Here is a 17,989-nt window from a genome sequence, read left to right on the forward strand (position 1 = left end):
ATAACCCTCAAATGGATCTTTACAAGATGTTCGTCATGCATGCTGTGTGCATACATCAGATCATGTGAGTATAGTATTTATTTGGATGTTTATATTTGATTCTCTATGAGTTTGAGGCTGTCCTCCATGGCTAACGGCTAATGCTACACTGTTGGAGAGATTTATAAAGAATGAAGTTGTGTTTATGAATTATACAGACTGCAAGTGTTTAAAAATGAAAATGGCGACGGCTCTTGTCTCCGTGAATACAGTAATAAACGATGGTAACTTTAGGTAACTTTAACCACATTTAACAGTACATTAGCAACATGCTAACGAAACCTTTAGAAAGACAATTTACAAATATCACTAAAAATATCATGATATCATGGATCATGTCAGTTATTATTGCTCCATCTGCCATTTTTCGCTATTGTTCTTGCTTTCTTACCTAGTCTGATGATTCACCTGTGCAGATCCAGACGTTACTGGCTGCCCTTGTGTAATGCCTTTCATAATGTTGGGAACATGGGCTGGCATGTGCAAATATTGGGGGCGTACACCCTGACTGTTACGTAACAGTCGGTGTTATGTTGAGATCTGCGTGTTTTCCGGAAGTCTTTTAAACAAATGAGATTTACATAAGAAGGAGGAAACAATGGAGTTTGAGACTCACTGTATGTCATTTCCATGTACTGAACTCTTGTTATTCAACTATGCCAAGGTAAATTCAATTTTTGAATCTAGGGCACCTTTAACTTTTTTATTACGAATAATTTATGCAGGAATAGGTTCTGCTTGTGTTTTCCAGAATGTTTTGACGAAAGATCAAGAAAATAACTTTTGTAGAACAATCATTGTAAGAGGAGTGTGAATATGATATCTTTCACCCAAGAAATGTCAGACCACCCACTTTTTAATTAATTTCATATCACAATCATATCCTGCACAGAGCAGAAAAGGGGATTTTTTCGTGTTAATGTTAATCTGAAATGCGTTGAAGCGTGCAACACAAGGCTGAGGTTTCATGACAGACACTTCACATGAAAAATATCAAGGTTTTAAAAGGGTTTTACAGCCTGACGTTAAAAGAAAACAATTACATTTTTATGACAAATTTCTTATAAACTCTTTACTTTAATACATTAATGATGTCATAAAAATGTTCTTCTACGACACATTAATTTAAAAGTTTCTTCTGAGTTATTATATCACAGAAGAACCTTTTAAAGTTTATCTGGTGCTTCAGAAGAGCCATCTTTTGCTAAAACGGACCAACTATTTTGTTTTCTAGCAACAGAAATTCAAAAAAACTTAGCAGGATGTTAACACAAACATGAACGTACAATGAGTAGATCCTAGATGTTATGTTCTCAAAATAAGAAACCAATTTGTAAAATAAATATTTCTGTGCCACTAGCACCACCAAATGCAATGGCAAAAATGTCAAGTCATGTCTTGAGCAAATGGGTAGTCTCACAAAAACCCAAACTCACATTATTGGTTGTGCAGAAGTTTGGGGATTTTTGTGCCAGTGTTGTTTTGAAATGCTTAGAAGCATGTTACATGACACAAATCAAGGTCCTTAAAGGGTTTTACAGCCTGATACCATAATAGAACATTTTAAGTTCTTATGATGCCTTTTTAAAAGTTTTATGTTGTAATAAAATGGTTTCTATAACATTAAAACAACTGTGACATCATAAGAACCTTTTTGAATTTATGTGAAGCTACAGAAGAGCCAACTTTTGTTAAAATGGACCAAGTATTTTATGTTTTCTAACAATAGAAATTCAAAACAAAAACAAAAAAAATTAGCAAGATGTTAACACAAACAATGAGTAAATTCTGACACTGAAAGATGTCTCAAAATCTCAAGTTCTCAAAATAAGAAACCAGTTTGTAAAATATTTCTAACACCACATGCAATGGCAAAAATATTGTCAAGTCATGGTTTAGACAAACCCAGGGTTATTATTGTAAACTAAAACTAAGACTATTACAAACATTTTTGTTCAATTAAATAAATAAAATCTAAATCTTATTTACTAAACAAAAATTAGAAATGTTACCTTGGCAATAAGTTTAAGTTGAAGCACTAAAATTATTAACTGGAAATAAATAAAAACTAAAATAAAAATAAAAATAAATTAAACCTAAATAACAATATTAAAAAAAAAAAAAACGAATAAATTGAAATTACTAAAAAGTAAACTAAAATTAACATGAAAACTACAAATGTAAAAATTAAAGCTAATTCAGAATATTGATAAAACTATAATAAAACTAAAATAACACTGTTATAACTCAAAATCACATTATTGGTTGAGCAAAATTTTTAAATGGAGCTGCTAAAAAACTGCAATTCCATCTAGCACCACTAGTGATGCAAAAATAACACAAAAAATTAACTCATCCAGGTTTGTTTAGACTTTTGCGGTTGAAAATACAGGCCTACACATACATGAGCACACTTGCCCGGGCTTGAATCAGCTGACCGCACACAAGTTCATCCTATGAGTCACACGGGCAATATGAAGCACGGCTCAGACGCGGCCCATGAGCGTAAGGTCACGACAACAAGCGTGTGTGTGGATGAAAGAGTCTCACCGACACATCTGGACCCGTCTGCGCTGGTGACGTATCCTCGTGGACAGGTGCACACATAGCTGCCGGCGGTGTTGGTACATTCTCCGCCGTCACACACTCCGGATATGGTTGTGCATTCATCAATATCTGAAACAGAAATGCAAAAACATGCAGTTTTGTAAAATACAACATCTTCAACAAAAAGCTGAGAAAATTTTTTTTTTTTTTTTTTTAAAGGACCACAACATGCATAATCAATGCTTGTTTCTGCTCCTTTTTGATGTGTAATGGCGCCCCCTACCAAATAACAGTGAAAACACAGAAAGCCGGAAAATTCCATCAATGGCGGGGAAAGAGTTAAGAACTTGAAAAGGTAGTTCTACATTCTTATGATGTCACAGAAGAAACAAAGTTCTCATGATGTCGTAGAAGATCCTTTTTAAATTAATATGATGTCACAAAAAGGTTATTCTATGACCAAAGAACTTGAAAGGTTCTTCAACGGCAGCATAAAAACTTAAAAAAGCTTCTTCTATTTCATCACAAGAACCTTTTTAAGTTTTTAATCACACACTCTGGTTCTTTCAGAAGTTGTAAACTGATTTTAGTCTGATAACCAAGGCCAAGTATTGCAGTAGAAACCAAAAAGTATGAACCAAACTAGATGAGACGCATTTGATATTTCTGGGGTTGGTTTTTTTGGGAGAAACATCTAAGAAGCAACTTATTTAGCAGGAGAAACAATTGAGATTTCACTGTGGTTTTTCTTTTCTGTGGGAATCGATTGGTATCGCTTGGCACCTCATCACATGACGCGACTACGGGCGCAAAATCAAACCGAAAGCCAACAGATGGTAAAGTGTTTGGTTGGTTGTCGTTCTTATATTTATACACACGTGCAATTACATTTATTTAGTAAAATTATATGTGAACGCTGTGTGTCGGGTTTGTCGCATGAGATTGAGGAGGGATGTGGGAAGAGCATGACGAGCGGTTAGGTGTTTGATGTGTTGGTGTGTGGAAACCGGGAGTCACGCTGTCCCACAGCAGCTGAAAACGGCCCTGCTGAAGTCATAAAAACCTCAGCAAAACAAACCCGTTCGTCAGCGGAGCCCCAGAAGCGGGACCAGACTTTACTCAGGGCGGACGTGAGGAGAGGGAAACGTCTGCTAATGACTGCTGGAGTGCGTGTTCACGTAATTGTACATTAGGAGAGCACTTTTTGTGGTTTTTGCATTGCACAGGCAATTGTTTATGTGATGGAATGGTTATGTTTGGTTCTGCTCTTCGTTTAAATAAAGAGGAAAAAGGATCAAAAGCATAAAAAAAACTTAGTTTATGACTTTTTGCACCATTATTTGGGTTCTTTGACTAGCTAATAATTAAAAGGTTCTAAAAGAGTTTCACAGCTTGATGGCATAAGAGAAGTTTTTAAAATCTAATAATGCCATAAAGTAACTTGTTTTTTAATCCTTATGATTTCATAAAAAGGTTCTGCTATTACATAAGAACTTAAAAAGGTTCTTCTGAGTTCATACAATGTCATAGAATAAACATTTTAAGTTATTATACAGCCATTAAAGAACTTTAAGTTTTTATAAAATCATAAAATAGTTCTTCAGAACTAGGTTCTTCTAAGTTTTTTAGTCACAAAAGAATCTTTTTAAGTTCTCATAATACCATAAAAGAACTTCAAGTTCTTATGACATCATAAAATGGTTCTTTTATGACCTAAGAACTTAGTTTCTTCTGAGTTCTTGAGATGTCACTGAAGAACCCTTTTAAGTTCTTATAATGCCTTTATGGAAGTTATTTAATGGTTTCCCCATGGATTAAGAGCTTAAAATGGTACTTCTACATTCTTATGATGTCATAGAGGAAAATTTAAGTTCTCATGATGCCGCAGAAGAGCCATTTTAAAATTCATATTCTAGGTTCTTCTATGATTTAAGGTTCTTCCGTGACACTGCAAGACCTTAGAAGAACCTTTTTAAGTTCTAATAACTTAAAAAGCTAGTATCTGAAGAACTATAATGTAACATTAAGAATCTCCAAAACAAGAAGTTCTGCAGGAACCTTTATACACTCTAAGAAAAAAAAAAGTTCAAAGGGGTTCTTGACTCAATTTTATAGAATTCTTTATGCCAAAAAGGTTCTATATAAAGAAAAAAGTCTTAAATGATCGCATACTACTTTCATGATTAATGGGTTATTTAATTTCATGTATAGTACAGTCCAAAAGTTTGGAACCACTAAGATTTTTAATGTTTTTAAAAGAAGTTTCGTCTGCTCACCAAGGCTAGATTTATTTAATTAAAAATACAGTAAAAAAACAGTAATATTGTGAAATATTATTACAATTTAAAATAACTGTTTTCTATTTGAATATATTTCACAAAGTAATTTATTCCTGTGATGCAAAGCTGAATTTTCAGCATCATTACTCCAGTCTTCAGTGTCACATGATCCTTCAGAAATCATTCTAATATGCTGATCTGCTGCTCAAGAAACATTTAATGTGTACAATTGTACAAAATATTTGTGTACAATTTTTTTTTTTCAGGATTATTTGATGAATAGAAAGTGTTTATCTGAAATCTAATCTTTTGTAACATTATAAATGTCTTTACTGCCACTTTTGATTGATTTAATGCATCCTTGCTGAATAAAAGTATTCATTTCTTTAATTTCTTTTCAAAAAAATAAAAATAAAAATTCTTACTGACCCCAAACTTTTGAACGGTAGTGTATAATGCTACAGAAGCTTTGTATTTCAGATAAATGCTGTTCTTTTGAACTTTCTATTCATCAAGGAATCCTGAAAAAAAAGTACACAACTGTTTTCAACATTGAAAATAATCATAAATGTTTATTGAGCAGCAGATCATCATATTAGAGTGATTTCTGAAGGATCATGTGACACTGAAGACTGGAGTAACGATGCTGAAAATTCAGCTTTGCATCACAGGAATAAATTACTTTGTCAAATATATTTAAATAGTACACAGTTATTTTAAATTGTAATAATATTTCACAATATTACTGTTTTTTTACTGTATTTTTAATTAAATAAATGTAGCCTTGGTGAGCAGACGAAACTTCTTTTAAAAACATTAAAAATCTTAGTGGTTCCAAACTTTTGGACTGTACTGTATGTATCCATAAATTTCTTTTAATTACAATTAAACGTGAATTAAAACAAAATGAATATATGAAATAAATTATGGGAAACCCTGAAAGGTTCTATAAATGAAGAGCCTTACAGAACCCTTTAAGGTTCTAAATAGAACCTTTTCTTCTAAGAGTGTATCTGTGCAAACTTGGACAGATATTTTCAACTTTCCAGAGCTACTTTCTCTGAAACGAGCTGCAGCTGATGTCTCCTCGCCACTCCTTTAGAGTCAGAAAGTGCCCTGTAAGCAGTGGCCTGGGGCGAGACTTTTTCCACCACACCATTGTCTTGTAATTAAGCGCCCCTCATCGCCCCACAGAACTACCACCTGGTTTTTTTTCCACCCTCCACACAGCTTCGAATAACAGAGGAGCACTTCTACTCCAGCCATTCAGACTCAAAGTTCAGGGTTTTTAGTGATCACTTGAGCATCTAATTTGCAGAAGTTTCTCTCTCGCTTCCTTCAGAAAAAGTCTACTTGGGTGAGGCCTGCAGACAGAGGTCTGCTTCTTCTCCAAACCGTTGTTTAATTAATGGCCATGTCGTTTGGGGTCAAAATGTGATTTGGAGTTAAACTAATAACCTCGAGGGTCAGAATTCCCTCTGCCTGGCTGACTGGAAGTGTTTCGAATCCTACCATTTTACATACTTTACTCTTACAGTTTTGAACATGTAGATTACTTTGAGAAAGTTTTTAAGTTTCATGCTTCCCAGCTGCATCTATGAGAAAAGATCAGTAATCTTACTGTATGTCAACAACTGACTCTTTTGTATTTTTACTCAAGAATTTTATGACAAACATCTCAGACAAAGTAGATACTTAAATGAATCATGAATTAAGTCTCCATCAAGTTAATGGAGCTATGAAACAAACCTCTGAGCAGTATATTTTACTTTAGACAGGACTCTATTTATTAAAAGACTGCATGGAAAAGCAAAATGCAAGCTGTAATCAATGCTCACATTTGCTGAGATTTATAAAACACATTTTAATAAAACCATAGTGTTTGAATTAATTCTTATTTTTTTTAAATATAGAGTAATATAATATATATTTTGGTATAAATAAAATAATCTAGTAGATAAGGAATAACCTTTTAGCTGGTATAAAAAAAGCTATAATCCACTACCTCACTCTTTATCTCTCTTTTTAGGTTTTATCTTAATACTCCTAAAGGGCAGGATTAGATCCAAGAAGCGCAGACCCCCGCTTTACAACACGCCTGTTTGTTTTCACTTGGCATTGTTTAAATTCCACTCAAGCGACACTATCTATTGTTAAAGATGGACCCAAAGAGGAAAAAAGGCACTTGGTATTTAATAACCACTAGTCAAGCGGCTACACCTGACATTTACATGCCAAACCAGCATGTAAATGTCATCAGCCTATTTCCAGCCAGTATTCAACTGCCGTCAACATTTCTTACATATCAACATTTTGGAAAGCTTACAATGTTGAAGAAAATGCCAAGTGCATGACTTTTCCAATTGTGAGTAATGAACAGAGTGAGATAATTCTCATGCTGTTTTCTGAGGTTTTGGCTTTGTGCATTAAGTTACGTACCTTCGCACTTCTGGTTGGTCTCGCTTTGCCGGTGACCCGCGGGACATTTGCACTCGTACGAGCCCACGGTGTTAATGCAGTTTCCTCCAGCACATAGTCCCGGGACGGCCTGACACTCGTCCACGTCTAACGGGGTGAGGAGAAGAGCGTAAGCAAACACATTCGACACAACACAACTTGACTAAGCGTATTCATGCATTTTTAGTATGTGTATCTCATGAACAGTACTTTGTTCAGAAAAGAAATACTAATTTCGACTACAACAGCAGTATCTAATGCTCTTAAGTTTCGCTTTAAGGATGTCTCAACCTTTGAGAAGGTTAGGTTAGGTTAGGTTAGGTATACTTTATTGTCCCAATGGGAAATTTGTTTCAGGCTCACGAATACAACCACTGCATTGACAAAAAATATAAAACAACACATAACATAAAAAGGTTAAACATGTATCATCTCATTTGCTCATAGTCTGGGCATTTTCTCATTGTCTGAAGTCATCACTTTCAGACTTCTTGACACATCTACAGATCTTCGGAAGTGTCTAGGTTGGACAGCACTTACATATCTGGCTGGTGTGCAAAAATGGCATTTATCTATTTTGCCCTCTTTCTTCACATTGATATAGCTTACAGGCCTTATCCTGTATCCAATAAGCACCAAACCATCGGGTCTGTCTACTAATATAGTCCTAAAATAGCTTCTCCTATTAAACGCCATTGAACGCAAAGAGACTCTGGAAAGCTCAGCGCACAGTACACAAATCCTCCCAAATGTGTGTGCTTTGTACTTCAGCCAGACAGACTTTTGCAAAAGCACTCCGTCTTTAGGCAAATCCAGGCCAGACTTGGAGCTGTCTCTTCTGTTGTATATTAAGGGGAGGAAAAGAATAAAAAGGAAAAGTTAAAGAGGAGACATTTCTAATCACTGGGAGGGGGCGTCATTGAGATGATATGTGAAGTCAGGGTGGCATTTGGTATTTTGGCTCGCAAAATGTTCTCTGAGGGCGAAGCAACTGGACTTGAAGAGCTGCACTGCGTCAGAATCCGAGTTGTTATTGTTAACTAAAACTATTATACTATAATACTATACAACTTATGTGAAAAGAGTTTCGCTTCCACCCACTGCAAAGGAAAAGCTGCCTGAAAAAGCCTCTGTTAACATGCATATGTTAATCTTGCTATAGTTACCTTACCTAGTGAATATTCATGAGTAAGGCTTATAATATGTAACAGGCCTTGACTACAGAATTAAATTATGTCCAACTATGTCCTTGAAAGTCAAACAAGTCCAAACAACACGCCCATAATTGTAGATAAATGTGACAAACCATTATGTAATCCCATTTAAAGTACTCCTAATGGAAGTCATCTAAATATTTGACGCTACTAAGAAGCACAATGGGGAAGTGTCCTCTTGGACATGGACTGGATGGTTTACCCTACACAGGGCATGACCTCTATTAGTGTCATCTGCCACGTCAGGCTGGTCATTAGGGCAAGAATTCGACAAACATGTGAGGCAGACACCGAGAAGGAAAGAGCTATTTGTTCAGATGCTAGTGGTAATGTCTTACCTTGGCAAGCACCAGTGCGGATGTTGGGTATGAAACCCCTTCGGCAAGGATGGGGTTGGGCAGGGCACATTTCACATGGGTGACCCCATGCTCGCCCGATGGTGGCGCAGCACAGCGTCTTGGTGCACACAATGCCACTTAGCTGACCTTGGCACATCTGGTTGTTGACCTGTGTGAAGCACGGCCCGGTCCGGTAGTCTGATTGTGGGAGAGATGAAGAGAGATCAATAAATACATGAATAAATTAAAGCTGCAAGCAGTAATGAAAGAGCCCTTGCTCCCGGGCTCACCGCCACCCATTGGTCTTAGGAAAACAGTGAACAGTGTCCTACATGCATGTAAGCGAGTAAATACTGGAGAATTATGGCAAAGTCATTTCAAAGTGCCACACTTCCTGCTGTCAACAGGTGGCGCTATGACTGTAACTGAATATTGCCATGTACATGTCTTCAGACCAGGACTCTAAAAAAACATGTCAAGTTTGGAGCAGATCGGACATTGTATGCCCGAGTTACAACAACTTCCTGTTTCATGGTGAAACATTGAATTTTGTCAGGCCGCCCCGGACATGCCCTTCAGTGAAAACTCTAGATCTTCGCAATTTAACATCACAAAGGCCTTTAGATTAGACTGACCAAATATGATCTTGATCTGATTAAAGCTCTAGGAGGAGTTCGTTAAAGTACAACATGTGGAAATGACAAAAACTGAGAAAATTCAAAATATCTCACTTCCTGTTGGGTTTTCAAATTTTGCACCCAGGGGTTTTTGTAGGTATTGGACTGTTACATCTGTCTACATAATTTCATACCTGTACATGAAGCGTAGCATGAAGGGCGCTTAATTGACATTTTGTAGGTGGTGCTATCGAGCCATTTTGCCACACCTAATTCTGAAACCCATATCAGATGTAAATTTTAGTCAGGTTGGTCCAGTTTGGTGGTACTTATTTGACTTGCTGGCCAAATGGCTAAACCAGATAAGACCAGAAGGCCACCATCGCCTGACAAAACCTTTCAATGATACTACAAGACAAGCACTAATAAACACTATGACATGCAACTGAGAAATTACGACAAGAAATCACATTAACGGGTACAGAAAGCAAAGAATGTTGGCAGACACATCTTCTCCATCATCCAGCTGTTTCCAGTGCTGGAGGTTGGTCTGGGAATGCTCTGACAGTGATTCTCTTTCACTGTCTTATAATAGGATAACAAGATAATGGCTTAGAAATTGCTGGGTGGTATCAGTAATGGCAATTTCCATGACAAACCATCTTGTTTTTGGCTGAAGTCGAAATGTGGGATAGTGGTACTAGCACTGTTTTGACATTTGGAGATTTGGCAATTTGCTTTGACCTTCTTTGTGCTGGTTGCCAATTGAGACATTTTAATCTCATTAACGATGTTTTGAGCTTCAAACAAACCAATTTGATATAGAGATAAACTGTGCATTTTAGGATCCAGTCATTTGTATTAAATAAAACTCATCTAAAGCTTAAACAAATGTCCTGATGCATCTTCCAAGTCTTTGCTGATATGTTTTGAAAACGTAATTAAATGGGATCCCACATTTGTATGGGGTATACTGTGAGAGTTGGTTTACTCTGGCGGGATATGAATGAGTTCCTGACCCCCTGATTTCCCCAATCATTCCTCAAAAGAATTAACAAATCGTTCTGTATACTTTATAATATTGCATGTGAAACAAAAGCTAAATCATATATCCATAGCCAAAAGGGGGGGAAATGGCACTAAGAAAGTAGGTCAAGAGGAGAAGACAAAAAAGGAAGAAGGACTATAGAGATATCCTCCTCACGTGTCTTCAAATCCCTTCACTGTCCCTTCTCCTCATCCCTTCTGCGCTCCCCTGACCTGACCGTTCTTCCTAGACGATTTGAGTCCAGGAATGCAGGTCCTTTCCAAGTTGAGGCGACCCACAGCGAGCATCCTATGCACATCTGGGATTGATTAATTGCGCCTGGTCAGAACTACGGTTGGACAAGCTAAGGCCCAGATGTGTCCATGCATATCCAATACTCCAATTCATCAGCTTCTCTATATTGCTGCTTTGACTCTTACTGTGAGTGATTATATTCATATGGGTAAAGCCTGGGATGTATCTATAAAGTCAAAATCTTTTTGATTTATGGATTTGTAATTAATTACCTAAAGTATATTATTTGCTAACTACATTCTTTAAATTGTAATGTTGACATCCATTTTCTGTAAAGCTGCTTTGAAATGATATGTATCGTGAAAAGCGCTATACAAATAAATTTGAATTGAATTGAATTGAATTTGGTCATTTTGCATGTTATGAAGAAACAAATACAGTGCAAGAGGTGAGCTAAAATGTCTATGAGCAAAAACAACCTTGGGACTTTCGACTAGTAGTGGATCACATATAAGTAGTGAGTCACGTACATAAACTCGGATGGTTGACTTTTCTAGGCATGTATGTAGTTAGGGTTAGGTTTAGGTTGGAGGACTACACGGATGTCATGAGTTGCTCGGAAGTGAAGGACAATAATGAAGAAGGTACTGAGAAACGTCTGCCATGAGAACATCGTTTAAGCTGCTCAGGACTGTCTTACAATACTTTGATCTGCAATGAAACTGGAGCCCTGGAGTCTGGAAGCTCCGTCCAACATCAGTCGGAAGCCATCGCCTTGTTCGAACCAGCCAACTTGAGCACAGCGCCGTTTGTACGTGCACACAGCCAGAAGATTATACACAGCGTAGCACGGTAGGTCCACACTAAAGACTGGACTCTTTTAAGAACTTTAATGGAGGAGATCGCAATCTCCAACAGCAACAGATCTGCAAGTCAACAGGGAAACCGGTTAACCTCAATGTCACGTTGGCAATCTTGGCAGCAATGCACAGACCTTGCTTCCCAGAAGCAAGCAGACTCATATTCCAGAGAAGGGGGGATGTGTCGGTGATGCAGACAACATTCGGAAGTAATTTTGCCTTGATTACAGTTCGAGTGGCTTGTCAGATCAAAACCATTCACCTACACCCTATCCCACCAAACACTCACTCACCTCTACTTTCCGTTTAGTCATCAGTGTTTCCCTGCCAGCCACGTCTGCCAACTATTTAGCAGCATAGATTATTGTGAATCATGAGGCAAGTTGGGAACAAATGATGCCTCAGGAGGTAGCTGATGTGTGGCATCCACACTTGTCCAAAGATTGGGCGCTAACGTAATTTGGCAGGAGGAATTCCAGCTTTCTTCACACTCCAACGACTTGGCCTGTTTTTATCATCCTCAGTGCTAATGGACCGAAAGGGAGTAGACTGTCATGAAAGACCTTCTAAGAAATGAAAAATTGGCCAAAGGGAAGTTAATCTAGTCTGGAACGTTAAGCCTTGGGGACCAGCTGCAGGTGGAAACCTCAAGCGCAGCCAAAAACGTGCTCAAGAGTCAATGACTGGGAAAAGTCTCTCACTTTGTTTTGAACTATTTTGGTTTAATCAGAGTACACACCAAGATAAGAAATGTGTTTTCTCTTGGGGAGAAGCAGAAGTTCATTCACGTAGGTCTGAAGAAAAAAATGAGGGTAGAAAGGAAACTTTAGACGCTCAAGCGTTCCTGTGAAAGGCTTTGAAGTTTCTCGGACGGACCAACAAACTCTTTTACTGCTCAGTGATTTACAGTATGGCTAAATAAGACAGGCAATCTCTTCACATCTTATCTCTGTCACACACTTCCAACAAGCCAAGTTTTCAACAGTTTTATGACTCCCAAATGAGTCAGTCCACAGCAAGTCCCCTAAGCCTCAGTCCTCAGCATCCCCTCAGTACTTTCATTCATACTCTTGTGGTTACAGGAAGGTTAGTCACGCTTTATTGCTCGGAAAAATCTTTTTCTCTAGAATCCATTGCACCAAACAAAAAAAAAAAACAGCAGCATCTGTGCCAAAACAGTGGTAATTGATGCAACTAAAATGGACTAGTGGCCACAGCCTTGAGCAAAGTCACTCTCGACTTTGAAATGAATACTATGCATAGCTTTATTCAGTGTGGGCCACCGTAAGTGATAACACAGAGCACACGTGGCTAAACGGAAAACGAATTAGATGGGACTAACACCATTTTCACCGTTAACTCGCTTAACTCTCCCTATAAACCGTGCCTGACTCACAGCTGAGCTTGCGCTGTGTTTGCAGAACTCTTCTGCAGACGACTGACTTTCCAAAAACGCCAGCCAACTATTGTGCAGCACGGTTTTCAGGATCCAATTTCTTTGTTGCTACCTCTTTCTTGGAAGACTGTTCTGGCTTTTTTGTAAGAACCAAATAGAGAGACTGACATCAGGCCTTTTTGCATCATCTTTTGGATATTCATCAACTTTGTGAAATGCAGTCCCTTGATGATATACAGGCGTGACTGAGACAGGCTAAATAACGAGTTTATCTCTGCTCTTTAACAGTGAAATGACTAATTGCTTGGTGTGACGTTTTTACAGCCTACAAGCAAGAACCTTGAGGGTGAATCTGGGGATCTCGGAGACGCGGGGCTGGACTGAATGAATCTTGTCAGGTGGCCCAGGAAGGAGCTGCCGGGGGGGCAGCTGGTGTCCCGTGGACGGTACTCTCCGTGTGAAGAGATTGTTTGTACTAGTTCAGGCCTGGCTGTGTATACACAGCTGGGGTCTCCATTTCTTAGAGAACCCCCCCACCCACCACCCTTTCTTGTCAGGAAAGTCTATGGCTCCACACAGAAACATTCCCTTGTCATTTCCACCCTACTTTATCTACTGCCAGATGTCTCCCAAACTTTTCCACCTCCCTGTGTTGGGTTTTCAAAGGGAACCGGCCTACGATTGCACAAGGGGGCTTCGTGAAGGGGTGGGGTTACAGAAAGAACCAGACACAGGAGGGTGGGGTACCAAAAAAAGGCTTAGGTATTCGGTCTAGTGTGCCTGGGGCGCTTCTCTCCCACAATTCACACGGCCTGATGGGAACTGCCTTTACGGTCCTTTCAGTCTGTCATTTTCTCATAACTCCAGCCAAGGATTTCACCTCTGATAGAGCGTCTCGAGCACCCGTGAGGGATGCCTTTTTCGCCCCGGATTACCTCATTGTTCCTGCTCTGAGAGATGTGGCCACAATGTAAACTGTAGCATTAATTTCACACTCGCTACAGTGAAGGGGAAGGCACACCGACTCAAAACTACTGTAAATTACCCTTCTGAGCATTTCTAGGTCACATTGACACACTGTTACCACATTCTTGAAGCAGGCCTGAGACAGTAAACAAACCGCACATCCTCACAGACGTCAACACAATTAAGAATCGAGAAAATATGAACTTTGGAAGGATAGCGGTGGCTTACCTCTCTCGCACTGTGGTCCAGTAAAACCATAGACGCAGGCACATCTGTTTGGTCCAATACAACGGCCGCCGTTTTGACATCCGCTCTCACACACAGCTACAGAAAGCAAAATTGGTCAAAACTGGACTTCGTTTTATTCCACATTTTTGAAAAATAAATACATACTAGGTTCTTAAGTTGCTATATGGTTCTTTGGAATTTTTGGAAAGTGAATTTAAAATAAAAATAATAACAATAAATAAAATATTATAAATATTATACAAATTATATATGAATAGTATTTATTTGTATTATAGTTCAGTGATCCACAGGGTGGAAGTTGAAGTCCCCTTGCATTTAGAGAAAGACATGGGTTTATATGCATTCTGAGTTCTTTTGTGTCTGTAAGCCTAACTCTTGTGAAATCATCTATTGTTGTTTATGTCTGTTCAGGTATGTGGTGATGTCTGGACATTCTGAAAAGGAAGTTTACTTACGCTGTCCACAGTGAGTTCCTGTGTAGCCCTTCTGACACGAGCAGGCGTCTTCATTACAGACCCCTCCATTCATGCATCTGACGCTGCAGGACTGGACTGTACAGGGATAAGAGAGGTGATTATAAACCATCTGGAGAGCTCAATATAACAATGCAGCTAAGAGCAACCCCAGCCCCATTTCTTACTTCAGGAATAAGGAATAAACTAAAAACAGCACTGCAGAAAATCTTTGATTAATTTTCAGGGATCAGTTCAAATTGCTTTCTAATAAACTTGCCATTGTACACTATGAATATTGTTGCGTCTGTGATGAACTGCTCTGAAAAAATGTATTATTTTAATAAAGTGTTCTTTTTTTTCTCTATTGTAAGTCACTTTGGACAAAAGCATGTGCTAATGCATGAATGTAAATGTAATGTAATTGATTCAAATCTCTGATTCAGTGATTTCTTCACGTCATCACTAAAAAATATGTTCACCAAAGTTTCCATGTGGTATTTTTCTGGTATTAAAATGTCTTTATTTCATGAAAAACAGTGTGAGAAACACCAAATTATAGTTCTTGCATTACATTTTTACACTGGTTATTTAATTGAAATGATGATTCCTAGGATTTAAAGACAAAAAAACAAATCACCCTTGTACGCAACTCCATAAATACTCAAAAAACACGTAATTTTCTTAGCTATATCACACTATTAAATTAGGTTTTCAGGGAACAAATCTTAAATATCACTATAATTTATATCACTACAGTCCTCAACCGTACATATATATATGTATGTTTGCCCTTACACTGATGTATATTTCAGTTTACTGTAACTCCCTCTCACTATTTATTTGATTTAGTCATACTTACAGAATGTATTTGAGAAAGACCTATTATACTTCTTATTTATTGTCTTTCCAATATCAGCAACTGCCAATCCGAATTCCTGGTAAGAGCAATTTTACTCGGCCAACAAAAACCTATTTTCATCCTGAACGAGTAGATTAATTTTCCAGCAATTTTCACAAAATGGGAATTCTCTCGGTGCAGACAGAGTCACTTAGTGAAGAATCTTTCAAGAGAGTTTGTATATTGCAATTTAAAATTGCATTCCGAAAAAAAACACAGATGACATAAGCACAACTAATCATGGGATGAGTTTTAAAAAAGATTGATGTTCCCCATCAGTTGCATCAGAACGTTGCTCTTGCAAAGCTCTTTCGTTCTGTCTAAACAAAGGCATCGTGCCAGTACATTTCAGCCCAAACATAATTCAAGCTACTACTTATCCCAGACAAAGATATGTAAATATATAATAGTTTCTCATTTATTCTTTTCATCTTCATCTGCCATGACCTAATCCTTTTATTGACCTAATGAACATAAAAAAAGAATAAACCAAAACAAGAGGGTAAAAGTTGAATGTGTTTGTTGTAAAAATTCGCATTTGATTTCACATGAAAAATCCTGCTGGATGAAGATCAAACATGTTTTTTCATTGATGGCAAGCTTTCAACAGCAAGGCCTGTAAATGTTTGAGCACTGGCCGTGTTTTCCTGAAGCACAGGAAATGACTTCATCGGCTAGACCTGCTGACGGCCCCCTACAGGTGGAGGGGCGACGCTCTCGCTCGCTGACCCATGCTAAGTGAGCTGCACGTGCTGAAGCGCTCACGCTAACACACACACACAAAACGGGGCTCCCCGAGGCTCCCACCCCACAATGCACCTCTGTATGCAGCAGTCACATCTGTCAGCTTTTTACAAGCCACGCTGACGGCAGGAAACATGAGCGAGGCTGAGGAACAGAGGTCCTTTATGACCGTTTCTTTCTCGCGGTGGCCTGTCAACGTCAAGTTCACATCGTGGATCCTAAGAGGAAATCTAATAGTTTCTCGAACGATAGTGATGTTTCTCAATGGTACTAAAATAACACTATGTTTAAGTTGAAGTATTAAAATGACTAAAACTAAAATGAAATGAAAAAAAAATCATACTATAATAATATAATTATGATACTGAAATAACATTGTTGATGCTAAAATTTAGACGAATGGTAATCAGACACTAATGATGAAAAGAAAGTGGTTAGCGCTATCTTGAGCGCAGCTGCAGTGTTTTGAACGCTAATGGCTACAGCTAACATCCGTGTGGCGGCTTGTTATTTATGGAGTAATTGCAGATTCATAACTGACTCATAAATGTGGCCGCTCCCAACCACTGCAGACGGTATGCGGTCGGGTAGGCGTAATGACAGCATTACCGATCTCGCAAATCCCATAAAGCTGCCAAAACAGAGAACAAGCGTATGTTTAGCATTTGCTTTCAAACAGACAAGGAACTGGCAGCCGAATTAGATGGTCAATTTCTCATTGGCGAATAAATTGACTCTGGTTTTACAGCTTACGAGACCGAACCCTATGGTTTGGTGCATTTGGGTTTATTTGTCTATGACCACATATTCCGGGCATTCGCTGAGAAACGGCTGGACGCCACTGGCAAAGAGCAAGTGCAGTAAGAGAAACCTGTGCTAATGCTAAACACCTCATCCATGAATTACCAACAGTCATTACTTTTCCCAGCACCATCTAAACACAATCAATCACTTTTTTGTAAAAAATGCTTGGTGCAAAATTTCACATGTGGTCTCAAATTTAACATATCTCAACAGAAAACCTTCTAGCTTGACATTAGCTAATGATTCAAAGGATGAAACACTATACACTGTCAGAAGAATTTCACAGTGTTTCCAGCCGTCTGTATCTCTGCTCAATTTCAACTCTTAACCTAATAAATTGCTGAAAATGTCAAAGAAAAGTTCAAATATATGACAAGCCCTTCAACCACAAAGGAAGCAGTGTAGAGAGGATCATTAAAGAAGACCCGTTATGCTCTTTTATGCTTTTTTAAGTCTTGATTTTATTTTTGGGCTCTGCTGGAATAAGTTTTCATTCATGAATGTTCAAAAAACACCTAAATTGGTCGGTTGGACCAGTGTGTTGCGACTGGTCAAGCGCTTCCGAGTGTTTGGGAAATGTCCCACCACTTACCAACACACTACTAACTAACTCAACCAGGCGCCTCTTTATTTTGGGCGGTAATTATTTTTATATCCTGTCCCTTCTTTTCTAAACTATGCCTATCAATAAAAACACAGAAAATGCAAAAAAGAAGCTAACCCTAACTAGTCATAGCTCTCCATTGTAGAGCACAAATTCCGAGTATGGGACACCATACTTCGCTACACATCACGTCACTGTTAGATAATGTGTTTTTCCTAATTAACCACAAGAGAACAAAAG

The 17,989-nt window shown here is 38.2% G+C and overlaps 1 protein-coding gene across 1 annotated transcript in view; it reads right to left on the minus strand.

Annotated features, from left to right (window-relative positions):
- Positions 1 to 17,989, minus strand: part of fbn2b (fibrillin 2b) — a 69,879-nt gene that overhangs the window by 44,209 nt on the left and 7,681 nt on the right. The window contains exons 5-9 of the mRNA XM_048182271.1: positions 14,700 to 14,795; positions 14,224 to 14,319; positions 8,875 to 9,072; positions 7,305 to 7,430; positions 2,590 to 2,715 (exon numbers count right to left, since the gene is read on the minus strand). Coding sequence (XP_048038228.1) covers positions 2,590 to 2,715; positions 7,305 to 7,430; positions 8,875 to 9,072; positions 14,224 to 14,319; positions 14,700 to 14,795 — 642 coding nt within the window. The remainder of the gene's footprint in view (positions 1 to 2,589; positions 2,716 to 7,304; positions 7,431 to 8,874; positions 9,073 to 14,223; positions 14,320 to 14,699; positions 14,796 to 17,989) is intronic.

Source organism: Megalobrama amblycephala, linkage group LG2, assembly GCF_018812025.1.
Source record: "Megalobrama amblycephala isolate DHTTF-2021 linkage group LG2, ASM1881202v1, whole genome shotgun sequence".
Taxonomy (NCBI): Eukaryota; Metazoa; Chordata; class Actinopteri; order Cypriniformes; family Xenocyprididae; genus Megalobrama; species Megalobrama amblycephala.